The 20,455-nt window shown below is 45.7% G+C and overlaps 1 protein-coding gene across 1 annotated transcript in view; it reads right to left on the bottom strand.

The window, feature by feature from the left end:
• Nucleotides 1–1,330: 1,330 nt before the first annotated feature.
• RHBDL1 (rhomboid like 1) overlaps nt 1,331–20,455 on the bottom strand; it is a 533,195-nt gene continuing 514,070 nt past the window's right edge. The window contains exons 7-8 of the mRNA XM_078664288.1: nt 3,274–3,334; nt 1,331–2,966 (exon numbers count right to left, since the gene is read on the bottom strand). Coding sequence (XP_078520414.1) covers nt 2,695–2,966; nt 3,274–3,334 — 333 coding nt within the window. The 3' untranslated portion in view covers nt 1,331–2,694. The remainder of the gene's footprint in view (nt 2,967–3,273; nt 3,335–20,455) is intronic.

Below are 20,455 nucleotides of genomic sequence, written 5' to 3'. Positions count from 1 at the left end.
CATGCTACTGGACCAGGGAGACACGGGGCCCTCATCCTGCTAGACCTCTCCGCGGCCTTCAACACCATTTCACATCGCACACCCACAGCCGGACTTCACGACACAGGGATACAAGGCGTTGCCCTCTACTGGATCCAATCCTTCCTCTCCGGCCAAACCCAGAGGATCAGACTCCCTCCCTTCCACTCCAAACCCACTGATATCAACTGCGGAGTCCCTAGGGATCCTCTCTCAGCCATACGCTCTTCAACATCTACATGGCCCCCCTCACCATCATCAACAGACAGCATGGGCTCAGCATTGTATTCTACGCCAACAACACACAGCTCATCCTCTCACTCACACAGAACCCCGAAGACACCAGACTCTGCTTCCAGGAAGGAATGAAGAATGTGGCAGCCTGGATGAAGGACAGCTGTCTGAAGCTCAACTCAGAGAAGACCGAGGTCCTCATCCTCCGACTTGCACCACCGCCTGGGACAACACCTGGTGGCCATCCACCCTCGGGAGCCCACCCACCCCCACCGACCACGCCCAGAACCTCGGCATCATCCTCGGCTTCTCCCTCTCCATGAACCACCAGATCAACGCAGTCACCTCTACCAGTTTCAACTGCCTTTGCATCCTCCATAAGATCTTCAAATGGATACCCTCCGACTGTAGAAGGACCGTCAACCAAGCACTCATAACCAGCAGACTTGACTACGGCAACACCTTCTACGCTGGAATCAACAGAACTCTTCTACACCGACTCAAACCATCCAGAACGCCGCAGCCAGACTCGTCCTTGGGACTCCGCGCAACGAGCACATGACCCAACACCTAAGAGGCCTCCACTGGCTCCCCGTCGAGAAGAGAGTCACTTTCAAACTCCTCACCCATGCCTACAAAGCCATCAACAACATCGGACCCAAATACCTCAATGAGAGAATTTCCTTCCACGCACCCAAGAGTAACCTCTGCTCCGCCAACCTCGCCCTGGCAGAGGTCCCCTGCATCCACAGAAACAAAACCGGAAGAAGAGCCTTCTCCTACATCGCAGCCAAGACCTGGAACCAGCTCCCCGTGAACATCAGATGGTCCCCGACCCTGTACACTTTCATGAAGGACCTCAAGACCTGGCTCTTCAACTGATCCGGAGCCCTCTTCCCCCCCAACCCCCAAGCGCATTGAGACACTCACGGGTGAGTAGCGTGCTATATAAACCCCTAATTGATTGATTGATGGAGTTACAGCCTAGAAATGGAAATAAACTCATAGCTGAGGCAGCAGCAGATCATCAAGTGGCAAACAACACCTAGAGGCATTAGTGACAATCAATTGGACTTTATTACTCGAAAGGACAAAAGCTTCGGTCACCACCTTGTCAACAGACATTAAACTTTCTGGCACTGTGGATATGCAGAGGACCCTATTTCCTCACACTGCCTGTCCCTCCTCAAACCATTTCTGGAGCTCCACAGGGGCTCCAGTCTTCCTAGTTGTAAGACCCTCTCCTGAGGATATACTGGAGGCTTCGCACAGTCAGATATCTAAGGGCTTCAGTCCACAGGCTATCAGGCTTGCTCCCATGTACTGGGGATATTCAGAGGGGGTGCTTCAGTCCTCAGCACTGACTTTCTTCCCCTGAGATCGTGTCCTGGATACACAGAGGGAGGCTTCAGGTCCAGTACTGTCAGTCCCCGCCCCTATCCTGAGGACATACTCAGAGCTGAAGATCCACAGCACTGCGGATTCCGCTCCTGTCCTGAGTGAGTAGGGCTTCAGGACGCTCCTCTGTCTGCTACAAGGATCCCTCAGTCATTCCTCAGGTATAAAGAGTGCCTAACTTCCCTTTCTGATAAGGACAACCAAAAAGCTAATGTGGGGCATGGTCAGTCCGCATCCCTAGCCAAGGGACATACATAGGGCCTCAAGGCTGGCGCTAACCGTGTCTGCCCGTCTTGAGAATGTACAAAAGGCTCAAGTCTCCAGCACTCACTTTCTCCCCAGATCTAAAGCTCTAGGGCTTCAGACCCCGAAAATTGTCATCCCAACCACCCCCTCCCCCTCAACCAGACCCTGATCCTGGGGATGTACAGCCTATTTAATTTGTTGTCATATCGGTACCACCCTCATCACTGGACATAGTTAAAATACGAGTCTTGGTGCCCAGCGCTGCCAATCCCTCCATGTCCTGTGATAAAGTCAAAGTTTCCGTCTCCAGGGAGAAGCCAAGGAGAATGGTGAACACAACAGAGAGAGGGAGGTAAAGAGGAAAGTAAGAACCAGGTTAGGGATGCAAAACAAGTCAATATACAAGAGAAAGCAACAAGCAGGAGATAGAGAACATTCTTTAACATAGGGCTAGTCTTACATCCCGTCCAGTGCCATGTGACCTGTATCCACATAGACCGCTTCTTGAACTTGTTCACTCCACTGTGAGGCACAGAATGGGCCAACGGCCATTTTGGTTTAGATCCCATTGTGTTTCAGTTTGTTTAATTCACGGAAAATATGTTCCTTGATTCCCGCATCTCAAGCGAGCAGATAATAAAATTCTCTAGTTCAGCAGTATATTTCTAATTATAATTTGTACAAAATAAAGTTTTCCCCCATTTCCTGTCTGTGTGTTAGGCTTTGAGGTTGGCATCTGTGTCTTAGTTGGTTCTTCGTGTTTGGCACTTGCGAGGATGCATGAGGCAGTCAGTCCAGCTATGGTGGAAGTGGGACCTGGACCCCCAGCAGGTCATAGGCAAAGACATTCCAAAAGATGGCGAAGGCTAGGAAGGTGGCATAGCACAGCATGATGACCCACCACCCGCACTGGTCCTGGAGGTTCTCTTCGTAACTCCGGAGGATGGTGAGCCCCATACTGATGCCAACCACAGCCCCTGCCAGGTGGGCCATGAAGCTGGGCTGGGGACCCGAAGCGGGCAGCGGGGGCGAGAAGCGAAGCCACACAGCACGGCCAACCTCTGAGCTCACTAAGGGAATGAAAACAGAGAAAATGGAGGCTTGTTAATGTAGGCAAAGAGATGACGCAGACATGAGACAGGCCTCCATAGGGGATGGCTCAACACATTTGAAAGCACAGACAAGACAAATACGTAAATGTTGAGTCCGTGGCTTGTGCACAGTTGCACAATGTTTACTGCAGAACAAATTGGCCCGCCCTCTGCATTTGTGTCAAGGGGGCATGCAAGTACACAACCCTCATTCAATGGTAGGTTCCCTCGCCACACCACCCTAATCCATGCACCTGAATAGAGTAGTAGACATGCATGTACTTACTGCACACCAATGCCAAGATCATTCGAAGGGCCTTGTATGGGCATCGCATACCTGCCCAGTTCTGAAACAGAACACAGAAAATGGTTTGCCAGATGTAAATCAAAGGTTCATGCAAAGTTTCTTGGCCAAATCAAAACTAGTTACAATATAAATAAGATACCACTTCTCTGGATAGGCATTAGATAGAGCACCTTGTCAAAGTTGCAAGTACATCAGAAACATTCAGTTTTTTTGAGAGACCGCCACTGGGTCTCCTTGACATCACCCTGAAAACCCATCATCTCGGTCTTCCCAGCTACCTAAAAAATAAAGTTCGGAACACAGGAGAAGAAAAAGAAACCAGAAGCAAATCTATCTTCCTCTTAGATAGGCCACAAAATGCAAAAGACCTCTCAACAAAACCTCCTTACCTCAAGCTCCCAGAAACTGGAATCATCTAAATGAAGGATACACAATCAGTCCAAATTTGGTAGCCTTATGAAAGGGTAAAAAAATCCCCTTTTTAAAATTAATCCTGATGATCAAAAAACAATGTTCCCCGATTTGTTGCTGTATACTATTATTACATCTGAAGAGCTCCATTCCACTTTCTTCTGTCTTCTGATTTACAGTTACTCTAGTTTGCAGCACACTGAGTTGCGGCTGGCATGGATTGCGGGTGGCGGGGCAGGGAGGGGGAGTGATGGGTTGAGGTAGGGGGGTGTGTCTTAAAGAAAAAAGCACTTGGCTCTTCCCCTGGCAGCTTCTCGCTTCTGCTTCCCTTCTGACGAACCTGGGATGGAAAAAGGAAGTACACAGGTTCCCCAGCCCAATCAGGACGCTGCTAGTAACAGTGATGTGATTGGTCTGAGCACTGTGGTTCGGTGGTCAGACAGGAACTATGAGCCTGCGCATGTTCTCACCCAGGCTGTATAACAGCCTGGGTCAAGAACATGCAAAGTGCGCATGATGGTTTGGCTGGCCCGAGATGGCCGGACAAACCGTCATGCGCTCTTAAGTGCTCATCACTCCTCCCCCTGGGCCTAGCCCCGCCCCGCAAACCTGCCTCAGCAGGGAAAAATAAAATGACAACAACAATGTGTTATCATTTTATTTTTTATTTTTTGCACTGCTGAAAGCTGTGGGATCACCCTCCTCCACCTTTGTGGAGGAACCGCTACTAGGTGCACTATTGTATATTATTGGTACACAGGAAGTGCACTGCTGCTCTTGTGACTAGGCCTACACTGTATCAGAATCTATAACTACTTTACAAAGTTGTGGCCATCCCTTGGGGTTTATAGGGGTGCTAGAATAATAGGTTCCTACTCAAATTAGTAATTAAAAGTAGTAATCTAATGAGCAGATGAAAGCAGTTTAACTATATAAAGATAAGGGAAAAGAAATGAAAACATAAGAAAAGAACCACCCCTATGATATAACTACAAACAAGCTGGTAGGAAAGTCACAGCTGTCCTCTGCCCCACGGAGGCACTCACCACTTGTTCTTGACAGTAGATAAGAGGGGGTGTAGCTTGCCGCCCAAAGAAGATGGCGGCGATGTGGTGTAGCTCCACGGGCCTGCTCATTAAGGAGTTAAAAGGCGCTATCACTCATTGGCTCGACTCCGTAAAGTTGCCTTGGCAGTATGAGGTAATGCTGCTTCAATAGGCAGCAACTTATTATCGAGGGAGCGCGCCTTTGGCAATAATCGCGAAGCGTCGCTCTCTTCTTAGAGAATGCCCACCATTTTTCTTCAATTTGAGCTGCGTCACAGGCACTGAAGTTGTTCAGAGCTCATGAAGGGAAACATCCCCTTTACAGTACCATTTCCAGCCCACATTCTCAAGATGTCAGTACAAAGGCTCCAGCTCTTTTATTTTGGTCATCTACTACTGGCAAGTGTGGCTTCTTCCTCTCATTGATGATTTTTTCAAAAGACTAACCTTTCTTTGCTCAAATGCCTAATTTCCTTCATTTTATCTGCTACATCTATGGCTTGACGGCCAAAGGCTTCATAGAATGTATTGCATGAAGACTATACCTTTCGCATATTGCTTCTCCATTATTCTGCAGTCAGGAAATGCTTTCTTCTCTTCCTAAATATGAGATTCTGAGTAAACCTCTGTGTTTGATGAATGTGATCATCTAGACAACTCAATACAAATGCACAAGTTCCTTCTTCAACATATCTTGGTTTCTTCATTTTTCAGGAGTGGCAACTTCATAATCTTACTTTTTCTCCTCCTCCATGTGAGGTCTGTAAGCGTATACAGTCTCACTTCCATCAACCGGTGGATTGGGCCGGTCAAGGAGTACATGCATAACACGAGAACCTCCATCACACATAGGAGCAATGCCTTGTGCGTGAATCCATCGTGCACTGTTGAAACCTGGGGACCTGAATAATTGGGTAGATCCAGGTTGTAAACAGGTACTTTTTAGTAATAGACATTACTCTTGTGTGCAATTTTGTATGCCACTAACTATAGATGTAGATAGTTTTTTACCATGGTCCTGAAGAATCGCAAGTTGACTGAACTTACAACAAGAAACATGTTGACCCACACGTTCTAACGAGGATACCACCACGCGAGGCATTATCCTCGGACGAGTGCCTTGTACACTGCTTTTAGTTAGGGTAGGAGACCCCCAGAATAAAGTTTGTCCTTCTAGGTACTCCCAATCCTATTTTAATCACTGCACCACATCTACACAGTCCTGGCCCCACACCTGCACTTCACCAAACGGCTGTTGGATAGAAGATCTCCGACAAAGTGCCCCAACTTTAGGGAGCCCGTTGGGTATTGCACCACTGACCCAACAAGGAGCAGCCCAAATGATGAAGCATGACACCTGAAAGGGTGTGTGAGGGCATTACAATCCAACATATGGATTCCCATCTATGACCCTTCCAGGGAATAGTGGGACCAAGTCACTCGGGACTCTACTAGCACTTATCCCAGAGGAACAGCATAATCCCATTTTTGAAAACATTCATTGAGGCCTACCTTTTATGCTGGACCTCCCCACTCCTGGCTGAGTGAAAAAAGGTCCCCGTCCCCCTCTTGTTGTATACAACAGGGGATTTTAACTGCCAGTTCGAAACGTTGTGTATAAAAAAATCAGGCATGGAGCCTTGAGTAGGATGGAGGCCAATCCCTGAAATTGAGCTGGCCCCTGTCAAGAAATGGACACCTCTAACTGTTCAGATCAATGCTCTGATACTAAACCAAGCATTACGTGTCTGCAATGGTGGATCCCGGTCTGATAAAACAGGATTGTATACATACAACAGGCCTAATCATACTAGTTTAATTGATTATGTATTTTTAGATGTAAAATAATGGCATAAGTTGGTTGATATGTTTGTGCTTCCATATAATGGTGAAAGCAAAACCAAAGGGAATGATGGACGGAGTGTTGAACATTGCAAGCACTCACCCTCAGTAAACTGATCTGGGTTTAATCCATCATCATTCTTTAGCTCACTCCACCACCCCAGTTCAGACATGGCCATATGCAAATCAGTCTGACCCTATGCCTCATGGGAACAGACCAGCCCGAACTGCCAAGCCATGTCCTCCCTGGACTGGAAACCAGCATCCTGGGACTGATTTCTGGCTAATCAGCAGTCATCAGCCAGGCTAGTTTGAATCCAGTGGCAAAGAGAGCAGGGGACCCACGTTTGGGCATACCCAGCCAACCTATGGCGAACAAAGCAAAACCAAAGGGGATGATGGACGGAGTGTTGAACATTGCAAGCACTCCCCCTCAGTCAACTGATCTGGGTTTAGTCCATCATCATTCTTTAGCTCAATCCGCCACCCCGGTTCAGACATGGCCATATGCAAATCAGTCTGACCCTGTGCCTCATGGGAACAGTCCAGCCCGAACTGCCAAGCCATGTCTTCCATGTAATGGTGATTACAAAGCTCTAATATTTAGAGTGCGCCTTCACCTGGGGGGACCAACTGGCACTGAAGCTGATCCTATTGATGGGAGATTTATGCTTACTAACAATTGATGAAGGGTAAAATGGTGTAAGGTGAAGCACTCACAGGAGATTATTAGTAAGATCTATAATGTGATGTTGTTGAAATGGAAGATGTGACTTTGTATTATTGGCCAAAGAGTTGATGGTGAGATAATAGGCCAGATTACGGAGGCCCATAATAAATTGTTCCAAAATCTGAGGGGCCTCTTCTATACTGAAGTTGGGACGACAGTGTAGAGGAAGGGTCTAATAACCTGGTATAACAAGCTCTGTAGATAAGCCAAAACCAAATTAATCTTGGCTATTAAGAAACAAGACTGATCCTTAATACAGGCTGCTAGACAAACTTACATTAGGGTGATGTCGGAAGCCAAAAGGGACAAGAAGTGGGGAATTTGTGATGGCCTCCTTAGTGCTACTGCCAATACAATTGATACGACTATATCAGCTAGTGAGTGGGTTAAGCACTTCTCTAGCCTATATACTCAGCATGGTGACTCATAGATGCTGACTGATATCACTCGGGATTGAGGGGTTTTTGGGCAAAGCAATGAGGCTTTAGGGAAAGTGTACTTGGCAACCAGGATTCCACCAATGGAGTGTCCACCTGGACTTGGTGAGATGAATATTCTGGTGATTACACCAGAGGAAATCAGTAAGGCCATTAGAGGAATCGATTTTATATGTGGATGAAATAGAAATTTGGAGTACATACTTCTCACTAATATTCACAGCCATATCTAATTCCCCCAACATGGGCTAGGGCAGAAATTATCCCTGTTTAAAACACTTTATGTGAATCTCCACTAAATTACAAACCCATTAGTCTGATATATAGTTTGTAGAACTATATTGACTAGACTCCAAAACTGGATTGCAGCCAATGAAATATTGACCCCACTACAGACAGGATTTAGAGAGGCAACCAGCACTATAGACCATATATTTAGACTACAGATGACTTACTGGAAGACAGTAGTTTGGGGAAATGGTTGACTTTATGTAGTTTTTGTTGATTTGCGCTTGGCTGTTGACCTGGTACCCTGGGCGACTCTGGCAGGTGTTCTCTGAGATGGGGGTACCTAGTTACCAGATAAATATGTTGCTTAGACTACATAATAAAATTATGCTAAGGTTATGTCTGGTAATGCAGGAGAACTGACAGACACATTCTCAGTTACCAGAGGAGTAAGACAGGGATGTGTACTTGCCCTTACACTCTTCACTTTAAATATAAATGGTCTTGTACATTTCCTGGGATCATGTGAATATGACGCACCCATATTAGCAAACATGAAGGCTCCGGCCCTCATGTTTGCAGATGATCCTCTCCTCCTTTCTAAATCCCCAATGGGGCTGCAAAATCTGCTGGAGTACTTTAAATGCTTCTGCAAACATAGGGGTCTTAACTTAAATAAACTGAGCAAGACTAAGTATATTGTTTTGAATCCAGGTTGCTGTAGAAGGGTTAATCCCATTTTATCTGGGGTTTCCCTTGAGCATGTGCGTATATTACATTTCTAGGCCTAACTCTTATGGAACAAATGGGATGGCAAATACATATTGTGCAGCATAGGTTAAAGATGGAACAAAGCACAGGTGAAATTATTAAGACACTGATGGGTTCCCAGTTTCGTCCATCCCAGCCGACTTTACAAATATACAAGCTAGAGTTCTCAGGTATTGTTACATAGGGTGCGGATCTGTGGGGGCACTTGGGTACACCATTGCTTGCTGCAGCTAAAAACTGGTTTGTGCAACAGTTGGTCGGAATCCCTTTAAACACCCTGTGACCCCTTAGGCTGGATTGTGGGCTTTATTCAATTAGTGCCAGTTTAGGATTATGTCCCTTGCTTTACTGGAGAAGGATTTGGGCAACTCCAGAATTAGAATCTTATAAGCAACGGCTTGAGAAGGTAATTTCCCTCCCTGGTTCTAGTAGTATTCCATGGTGAAAGTATGTGTTAGGATTTTTTACAGGAAATTGGACTGCCTGGTCAGCAGCACAAAAGATGGCAGGGTCTGTCTCTAAAGCTGATATACAAGCCGCCTATTGGTTACATAGGGATTCCCTCTTAAACTCACAGGTAGCCATGGCATCTAACAAACACCTTCCTTTCGGCCAAGGAGGATTACCTTGACGAGATTGAGCCACCATTAGCCAAACATCTTTGCCTGTAGTTCCACTTCACAAGTTCATGCTAAGTTGTCACGTGCACCGAGTGCCAACAACAGAAGGTGTATGGCTTACAGTCACCACACCGAGACCACTGAGCATGCTTTGTTTTTTTGTCCAATCTATAAGCCAACTAGAAGACAAAGGTTAATCCTGATATGTAAGAACTTGGGGGTTAAAATGATCAAGTGGTCCCCAGGATTTTTAAGTCTAACACAAGTCAACCACTTGTGTATTCACTTAATTGCTATTTGATGGGAATGTGGCGACTGAGAGCAAGGCACATGATTACCAAGACATCTTGGGAATAGGGCCCACCGCTTTATATTACCACATGAATAACTAAAAATCATAATATATCTTTTGTATTAAATTAGGCAGTTATGTCATGTAGTTATGGTATGTTGTTTTATTGTTTTAATTCAAGGTTTACAGAGCTAAGATTATCTACTATGTATTGCCCTTTAACTATGATTGAACCGGTTCAAGCATGGCTGTGTTGATGTATGCAACTTGATTATTTATGATTAGGCAGCATTTTCTAATCTCAATTTTATCATTTATTTAAATATTTGAGCATGCTGGTCCAGCATATTGGTCCTTAAACACTTTCAATAAGTTCATCAGCAAACTAACAAAAATCATACAACCTTTGAAGAATACGCCTGTCAGATACCTTAAATATCCTACTGTGGTCCATCAGAGAGGACCCTATTCTCCTCTACATAGAGGCAATTCTTCTGCATCGTCCGCCTCTTCTTCTTCAACTTCTTCACAACCTTCTTCAAATAAATCTTCAACCAAAAGACTCAAAAAAGATCCACCATCTCCTACAAAACCATCTACCATTACCTCACTTGACTTTCTGCTGGAAGAGATCAGGGCCTTACATCCCTATATGGAAGAGATGAATGCTGAATTACAATCTCTTGGTGATCGATGGTCTAACATGGAGGAGAGGATGTCTCCAGCAGAACACCAACTCACAACTTGTAATGAATCTTCCCTCAAAGTGAATTCTCTTTAATCACAGGTCCTTACCTTACAAAAGCTTGTTGAGGATCTTGAAAAACGAAGCAGGAGGAATAATCTATGAATCTACGGTCTCCCAGAGGGATCCAAAGGAACAAACCCTATTGATGTCTTTAAAAATTTTCTACCTAAGCTCCTTGATCTACCGGATCAGCTCTGACTCAATATCCAACTTGCACACAGATTGGTCAACCCTCTACAGCAGCTTCTACCTAAAAAAAAACCTAGGGAAGTAATTCTTCATTTCCTGGAATATGCTGAGCTAATCCAGGTCATCTCTGCTGCCAAACAAATATAATGCATTTTATGATCAGGTTGCGATCTTTCTTTTACTCAGGATTATGCAAAGAGTACTGCAGATTGATGAAAGTTCTTAAACATGAGACCGGCACTTCAATCTTTTGGGGCTCGTTTGGGGCTTTCCCACCATTGTCTTTTTAAAGTCACCTACAAGAAGAAGACATTAACATATGAGGATTATAGTATATTGAAAGTTTTTCTTGACTCTTGCCGAACTGAGACTATGGACATATCCATATCTACTAAATCTTAAACAAAATCTTTATGTTCACAAGTTTTGTCTATGATATTAACAATGTTTTATGATCTAATAGTTTTATTGTAGTTGATCATAATTTCTAATGATTATTCATGAGCACGAATAGTTTACCTGTATTTTAACTCACACCGCGACTTATTCTCATGTCATTTTCTCGCAGGTGAAGTTCACCCATGTGTCCTAATGCTTGTCTCCTGATCCATATCCTATGACCCTTTGTGCGACCTGTTACCACTGCGGATTGGATGTACTGTCTTTCCATGTGGTCTCCCCACACCCTCATCACAGTTTATCTAGGTATGTCTCCCGAACTTGTTTTCATCATTGTTCTTATTCAATGGTTTTAAAACATACCTCCTGGAATGTCAGAGGTTAAAATTCCCCCATTAAATGCCAAAGACTATTGAAACATTTATTAAAGCTTGGTACACATATTGCATTCTTACACAAATCTCATCTTACAGAGAGTGAATCTTTGAAATGAAAAAGGGGATGAGTAGGGGAAGTCTTTTTTTCACCAGGAATCAGTAAAAATAAAATGGTGTTGTAATTCTATGTTATGTAAACCTTCACATCGAATTTGTCTCACACAAACTGATGTTGATGATGGTTGATTATTGCTTAAACTATTGATTGAAAGAATTTCTCAAAAACTCTTTCAGCATCCGGATGGCAATTTTGTATTTGCAGGAGATTGCAAACACCTTTTATTGACAGATAATCCGCAGCACAATATGCTCCCAATAAACCACAGATAACATTCCTTCAAGCTGTTAATAAACTTAATCTAACGGATACCTGTAGGTTGTGCAATCCCACATTATGTGAATATTATTACTTTTCTTTGGTGCACCACACACAATCAATGATTGATTACATTTTCCTTTCTCATAATTTGACCTAGACTTTGCACGATCCAGATAAATGTTCTATCCAGATATCTGAACATACCCCGGTCTCCATACTATTAGATATCCAGACCCACAACTCGGAGGCGATGAGATTCAATAATTCATTGTAACTTAATAATACCACAGATTTCATACTATTTGGGATGCATTTAAAGCTTCAGCTCAGGATTTCATAATTAATTTTGTATCCAAAAAACTGAGATACTTCCAAAACCAACGTGGTACAAAAGGGGGTGGTGATGGACGGAGCATCTGAACCAATCAAACACTCACACCCAGTAAAAAGATCTGAGTTTAATCCATCACCGTTCTTTAGCCCACTCTGCCACCCCAGTTCAGACATGGCCATATGCAAATCAGTCTGACCCTGTGCCTCATGGGAACAGTCCAGCACGAACTGCCAAGCCATGCCTTCCCTGGACCGGAAACAAGCTTCCGAGGACCGGTTTCTGGCATTTCAGCCGTCTTCAGCACGGCTTGCTTGAATCCAGTGGCAAAGTGAGCAAGGGACTCACGTCTGAGCATACCCTGCCAACTTCCAAGACCAACCCCAGCAAATTTTAAATACCATTTACAACATACATATTACATATCAGGAATACAACATTCTTTACAACAACTTATTCAAGCCAAATTACACTCTAATAAATTATCGACTGATGCAGCATCTTCTTACCTTCTTAAATCTAGTGCCAAATTTTACAGTAGCCAAAATAAATCTGGGAAGCTCTTGGTGACTTATCTCAAAGTTAAACAATAGACATTACAAATTGAATCAATTAGAGATGAACACAATATTTCTCATCACAAAGACTTAGACATTCTAAACCATTTTCAACAATTTTATAAAACTCTATACACACCAGAGTATTCTCCCTCTAAAACTATACACTATTTGCCCTATATTTAGAAACCTCTTTCCACACAGGTAGATTTTTTTCTACCCTAGAATCAGATATTATGCAAACTGTTATAATCTCTAACTGTAATGGTACATTCCTCCCTCCCCTCCCCTTTTCTCCCTTTTGGTATAGTCCCCTGAAGCTCACCTTAGAATGTTGACAGCTCATTGTCATTTTGGGGAGTTGGATGTTCAATAAAGTAGACTTATCAACTTCCTTGCAGTCTGCTTTTAAATATACAATACAAACGTATCTACATAATGCACTACTCACACTTAAAAAGAATAGAGATGGGAGACTGGATGGTTTCACAGCCGAATTTTAAACACACTTTGCCAAATTCCTTCTCGCTAAGCTACTAGTTCTTAGTCAATCCTTTGGCCGCTCTTCTTCATCATCAGGCTCCTTCCTAGATGCACTTATGTGCCTTATCCCAAAGGAAGGGAAAGAAATGCAATACTGTTAAAATTATAGACCTTTATCTGTCTTTAATATAGCCTTATAGCCCGTCGTAGCGGGCTATACCGGTTATTAAAGGCCCACTCCAGCTTTAAAGGCCCGAGCCGAAGGTGAGGGACTTTAACAAGGGAGCAGGACTTTAATAGCCGGTATAGCTCAGCTATGGAGGGCTATAAGGCTATTAGAACATTCTGCCACTAGAGGGCAGAATGTTTTAACAAATTAAACAAAGGCTTTAGGGAGCGCGAGGGGATTGAAATCCCCTCAGGCTTCCTGAAGCCTTTTTTCACAGCCACAGCTGTGAACAAAGAGGCATTGGAATATTGGAGCTCCATTCTTGTACTAGCCATTATAAGCCCGGAGCTACTCCATTGTTTTCAATGGAACTTCCAACATTCCAATGTTCTAATATAGATTATAAAAAAAATGTCAAAAGCATTTGCCTTATGATTAGAGCCCTTCCTTCCTAATCTTTAAGGAAAAGAGCAATCGGGTTTTGTCATTTCAGATAACACCCAATAGCTCTTTGATATTCTCTCAAATTCCACATATAACAATGAATCCTTAGTGGCCTTTGCTTTAGATGCTGAGAAGGCTTTTGATTGGGTAAATTGAACATTTTTGTTTCATGTCCTCAATTGGTTCGACTTTGGCCCCAAGATAACTACCCTCATTTCACTTCTTATACCTCCCCTTGATCAGCCATCTATATAAATGGATTGACTTCTCCTTATTTTACATTACACTGCGGAGTCCGGCAGGGTTGCTCTCTTTCCCTCGTTATTTTTAATCTAGCCCTAGAAATATTTTTAACGTGGCTAAGACAAAACACAGATCAACATGGTTTTTCATGTAATACTAAGCAGATTAAACTGGCAATGACATTTTACTATTTAAGTCATCACCTCAGTTCTCGGTCCCTGCTTTTTCAGCTGAGGTAAAATTCTAGGCATTAGTATCTGGCTATAAATAAAATAATGACAAATCTCAAATTTTACCTCTAAACAAATGCTCCTTTAAACGTGATTTTCTATCTACTAATTTCAATTAGAAACCCCAGCAAATTAAATATCTTGGGCTTCAGTTCACCCCGTCTCTTCAAAAATCAATTTCTGTAAAGACGGATAATTGTATTAATAGATGAACCTTATTAACTGATCATTGGCATCCCTTAAATCTCAAGTGGTGGGGACATCTTGACACAATTAAAATGATCCTCGCACCCATTATTCTCTATATCATTTCTAATATTCCATTACATATTCCTCTTAAGTTTTACGCAAAAATGTATTCCATACTCTCCTACCTTTTCTTTGGGTTTAAAATGCATACGTATGTCTTTATTGAAGCTGAAACTGTCCCAAGATTGAAGGCGGGGTAAATTTCCCAGATTAAAAAAAATATCAAAGGCGTTTTCTATTGAGACAATTCACACATTGGATCACTTTCTCTTTAAATTATTGTCCAGTATGGGTTCTTTTGGAGGGCAACTTCTTATCACCTTTCTCCTTTAAAGAATACTTAACTTTTAGATGTAAACCTCAAAAGTTTTCCACACCTATTTTCAAAAACACCTGTAGGTTACTAGGTACTGTAATATCATATACTCCTACAGATCTTTCTACCTTTCTTCATTCTACCATTTGGCATTATAATTGTGTTCAATCAGCTAATCAACCTTTATATTGGAAATCATGGAGGAAAAAAGAACTAATATGGGTCAACCAAATATTCAGTCAGGAATCCCTTATCTCTTTTTCACACACACAAACTCTTTTTGGGCTTTCATCTTCATTACAAAATAAATTCCAACTTTTACAAAATAGTATTATTACAGCATACAACACATTTAAATCCAGTCCTAGTCCTATACTGGTCATGCAACATCCTCTTGGAAGTCCATTAAAATCAAATCCCAGTGCTTCCACCATATATCGCATCTGCGGTGTATCTCAATTAATAGACATATAACAGTTACTAAACTATCATGGGATCATGACTTAGATGCTACATGGCCCATTTCCACATAGAACGGATTTGGATCAAAATTAGGAAATCACCCGAAGCAGCAAACACAAACACCGACATTATTCTACATATTTAATAGATCACTCCTTACTCCAACATTCTTACATAAAATCAATTTAAATATTACAAACGCTGGTTGGACATGTTCAACTCAACATAGTGACCTAAAACATTTACTTTTCACGTTTCCTTTCAGTCATACTTTTAGGATACAAAGTTGGAAACAAGTAAACTCCATCTTTAATTCAAATGAACCTGTCTCCATATCTGATATATTATATATATTTATATATATTTTTGGGGAGTTTATCGAATGATTGGGCAGATGTTTCATTCACTGTTAAAATATTTGACTTATTATAGGCATTGGCTTTCTAGAAAATCACAAGACAGTGGAAACATTGTACTCAATTAGCATTTAAAGCGTGGGTGAATGCACTGTGTCATATTCATAGACTAGATACAGCATATATGCATCCTTTATCGCTTGTTTTAAACAAACAGTCATGTGAAGCCATTTACATCTTTTCTTAACAAATCTGCCAAGGCATCAGATGCTCCTTCATCTGATATACAAGAAGTTATTTACCCTCCTTGAGTTCCTGTGCTTGATAATGTTATTGTTCCTATATTATATTTTATTATTGCTTACATTACTATCTCATATTTATACTTTCAGACTATAATATACATAAACCAAGCATATCCCCTTTCTCCCCTCCCCCTTTTTCACATTCTGTTTCATTATAAATTTAAATTGAGTTTTATATGTAATCTACTATTCTCTGTTACTAAAATTTGAATATTTCATGCCTATATCTCATAAATATAATCAAACTTTTGACAGTAAATAAGTTCCTCCAGCATGTTTGTGTGAGAGAACTCTTTCTTAATTATTTTGATGGTACGCTTGATTGTTTTGTCGTAATTGGCGGGCTGGTATAATGGGGATTAGCCTCACAAACTTATGTTATGGATGCGACTCCTCTATTTTATGGTTATAAATGTAGTCACCTTGCCAAACTGCTCTACTACAACTCATCCTTCTGAGGAGTTATGTTAATCTCTTACAAAGTTTTTCCATGCCAAAATTGAACACATCTGGGAGGGGCGTGGCTTCGCGGGCAATGATGGTGGACGCAGCTTTCTAGAGCTCCCACCAGCCCGTCTTTTATCCGCTGATTTATCCTGGCTCCCGGACCCACATTGCAGCCCACACTGTCAGAGATTGTGGCGGAAGGCAGGGAGTGATACCCGGTGAGGTGTGCGGCGCTCCCGGACCGTCAGAAGCAGAGGCGGCGGCGGTGGCGGCCTGCGGCCTGGTCCCTGAGAGTGACGCCGGGGCCTCGATTTTGGCGCCTCCCGATCGGGAGGTCCTGATGCGGACTGGTCGCGCCGGCGTTTCTCCTGTGCCCGGTGCCCCCGCGGGCGGCGGAGCTGTGGGCAAGTCCTCGGACCTGTCCCTTGCGGAGGCCGTGCTGACCCGTGCTGCGGGGACGCCCGGAGGGTGCTGTGGCCTACGTCGGGGCCGCGGAGCCGGGACCTAGAGTTTGGCGATCCCCGGCGGCGATTGCTGGTGCCCTGTGGCGGCCTGGGCACGACTTGGAGTGCTCTATAATGCTGTGGCCCCCGAGGTGAGACCCCGCCGAGCTGGACTGATGTGACACGATCGTGCTGTGTGGCCCCGCAGACAGGAGAGCGGCCTGGGGCTCCGGCGAGGGTCGCGGCTGAACCTGAGGTACCGGCGTGGGACGTGGCTGACTCCGGGTGCCCACATATGCGACTGTGAACGTGGAGCGATAGGGGGCCGCGGCTGGCGACTGCGGTGCCTGTGAGTGCCCGGCGCACTTGGATTGTGTGGTGTGGGAGCTCCCTTTGGTCCGAGGCTGGCAGCCGGACGCTGGGTGGCCTGAAGCGGTGCCCCGGGGCCAGACCGGGGGCCACACGGTAGGGCGGCAGGGCCCGGCCGAGACTGCGCTGTGCGCCTTGCTTTGGAGTACGAACTTGTGAGCCCCAGTGCCCCCCCACGCAACAGCAGACGACGGTGCGGGTGAGCGGTGATCCCCTAGACAGGACAGTCAGGTGCGTGGTGTGCTTTTGGTATACCCCTATTAGCAATTGGAGGCTTGGGGCGTCGGCACGGCGATACCCCATAAACGATCCGAGGTAACAGCTCCTGGGTGTGCCGCGGACATGACCAGAGGTGGAGGGGGCAACGGGCCAGCCAAGCAGGGGCCTATTGATAAATTCACGGGTCCGAGTGGGGGGACAGGAGCCTCTGGGGGGGGGGCCAAGGGACGGGGCCGGACAATGCAGCGCTCATGGCGGCGATTACCCAATCCAGGGACATGCTGGACGCTAAGATAAGGGCAGTTGGAGCAGACGTGACCCTGCTGCGTCAGGACCTGCGCAATGCGGTGACACGTATCACGGAGGCAGAATCCAGGATATCGGTGGTAGAGGACGACGTTGGGACCCTCAAGCGGAAACTGGCAGCCATGGAAAACGTCCAGAAGGGCCTTGCGCTCCGTGTGGAAGATGCCGAAGGGCGGGCACGCAGAAATAACCTTCGCTTTGTGGGTTTCCCCGAAGGATGTGAGAAGGGGAATATGGAACGCTTCTTGTCCCAGTGGTTGGAGAGCTGGCTTCCTCCGGATGTCCTGTCGCGCTGCTTTGTAATAGAACGTGCCCATAGAGCCCTGACGCAGAAACCGCCTGCGGGGGAACGGCCCAGGCCGGTGATAGCGAAAATCCTGAATTTCCATGATCGGGACACTATTTTACGGGAGGCAAGGGCCAAGGACTCTTTACTTTTTGAGAATCAGAAGATCATGATCTTTCCTGACTATACCAGAATCGTGCAACAACACCGTCACTCATTTATTGCAGCCAAGGCGAAATTACGCTGTCTGTAGATCCAATAATCCGTACTTTACCCGGCCCGCCTGCGGGTGGTCTTTCAATCGCGGACCCACTTCTTTGACACTCCGGAGGATGTCTTCAAATGGACAGATGAGACGGTAAGGGTCAGGCCGCATGCCCAACCGGGTCTGAACCCGGGCCACTCGAGAGAACCGTCGCAGGAAAGGGAAGAGCGGAGTGCCAGGAGCAAGAGGAACAGGAGGTCCAGATCGCGAAAACGTTCCTCTCCTCGTGGTGGAAAACGGATGGCGCGTCTATGGACTCTGACCACTCCGGAAAGGAACATTGAGAGACCTTAGGAGGCTGCATTTGTCTGCGGATATCACTAGCTCACATTGGGAGGCGGTGCACTACTGTGCCTTCTTAAACTGACGTTTGCTAACTGAACATGTAGCCACTGATGGTTTTTTCCTTAATTTGGGACTATGTGGGGCTGTGGGGTGGGGTTCGGGGAGCTCCTTTGCAGGGGCTATTTGCCTCCTACACAGGTGGGAGTTGACGGGGGGGGTTCTTATAGTTGAGTGGGTAGTTGGGATCCATTGGTATGGTTGGCCTTGGGCACTCTGTTTTGGGCCCGAGGTTGCCCATGCCGCGACAGATACTTCTGAGTTCTATGAGGTATAGGGGTGGGTGGCAGGGGACAGGGAGCGGGGAGTTGAGGGGAGTGTTAAAGGGTTGTGTGGGTAGGGGGGTCAGGGGTGGTTGGTGGGGGTTGCACGTGATTCTTATTGCCTTGTTACTGACTGTGCTGTGCGCCTGGGCCTGGTGCTGGGGGCTTATATGTTGGGTCCCATTGGATTATGGCTGATAAGTCGATACCGGGACTCCCTCGGGAGTCCATGCACATACTGAGTTGGAATGTGAGAGGGATGCTGGACAAAATCAAGAGGGGGCGATTTTGAGGTGGGGGAAGAGGGAAGCGGCGGATGTCTTGCTGCTACAAGAGACCCCCATGATGGGGACGAAAGTGCTCAGCCTGCAGAGATTTGGTTAACAGCAGGTCTTCCATGCTGGGTTTTCCAGAGGCTCCAGGGGGGTTGCCATTTTGATCCATCGTAGGCTGGCCTATGTTCACGAGAAACAATGGGAGGACCCGCAGGGCCGATGCATCTTTGTTAAGGGGATGGTGGGTACGGAATCCGTTGTGGTTGGGAGTGTTTATGCCCCCCCCCCCATTGCAGTGGTCCTTGGCTGAACGGTTGTTTGCAGTGTGGACGGAAATCCCAGAGTCCTTGGCGGTGTTGGGGGGGAGATTGGAACGATGTGATGGATGTGAATATGGACCGTGGGAGATTGCGGGAGACGCTGTCTGCTGCCGCCCCTACCCGACTGCATGCGATGGTGGAGGGCTTAGGCTGGGTGGCTGTTTGGCGACACATGCATGCTAGGGTCCGGGAGTATACCTATGTTTCCGCTGTGCATGGTTCCTTCTCGCGGCTGAATTATGTGTTTGTGCCCTGTGTGTCTCTGAGTAGAGTCTGTGATGCTCGTATCTTGCCTAGGGGACTGTCTGACCATTCCCCCGTGGCTGTGGTGGTCGACTTGCATAGAACGAGACACCCGTTCCGATAGAGGATGTCCTCGTGGCACCTTCAGCAGGCTGACTATGTTCAACACCTGCGAGGCGCGATTGCTAACTATTGGAAAGAAAATTTGGTAGCGGATACGGATGTGAAGGTGGTCTGGGAAGCCATGAAGCCTACTCTGAGGGGCATAGACATTGCGTGGTGTGCGGCGGCGCCGGCGGCGGGAGGCCATAGTTGAGGCAGCGGCTCACGTGGAGGCCCTAGAACGGCGGTGTCAGGGTAAGAGAGATGAGGTAGCGATGCGGTTACTTCTCCAGGCGCAACAATCCTATGCATCAGTTCTACTTGATGAGGCCCGACAGGCGTGGCTTGCCACGCGGAGCAGAGTGTATCAGTGGGGAGACAAGTCCTGTACGATGCTCCACAGGCTGTGCCAGCGCACTCTGCAGCCACTAGCTTTGCCTGGGCTCACGGATGGGGACGGTGTTACCATTACGGACCCGGCTGATTTGGCGGTTAGTTTTGCTCGTTACTACGTGGGGCAATATGCGCCGCAGGAATGCCTTCCGGCTGATGCTATAGATACATTTATTGCCGACCTGCCCCCTCGGACGGTCTCCGTTGAGACGCGGGCGGCATTAGATCTCCCCCTCACGGCAGAGGAGCTGGGGGATGCACTGGGGCAGCTCAA

Source organism: Lissotriton helveticus, chromosome 10 (genome assembly GCF_964261635.1).
Source record: "Lissotriton helveticus chromosome 10, aLisHel1.1, whole genome shotgun sequence".
Classification (NCBI taxonomy): domain Eukaryota; kingdom Metazoa; phylum Chordata; class Amphibia; order Caudata; family Salamandridae; genus Lissotriton; species Lissotriton helveticus.
This window is presented reverse-complemented; position numbering and strand designations above follow the sequence as displayed.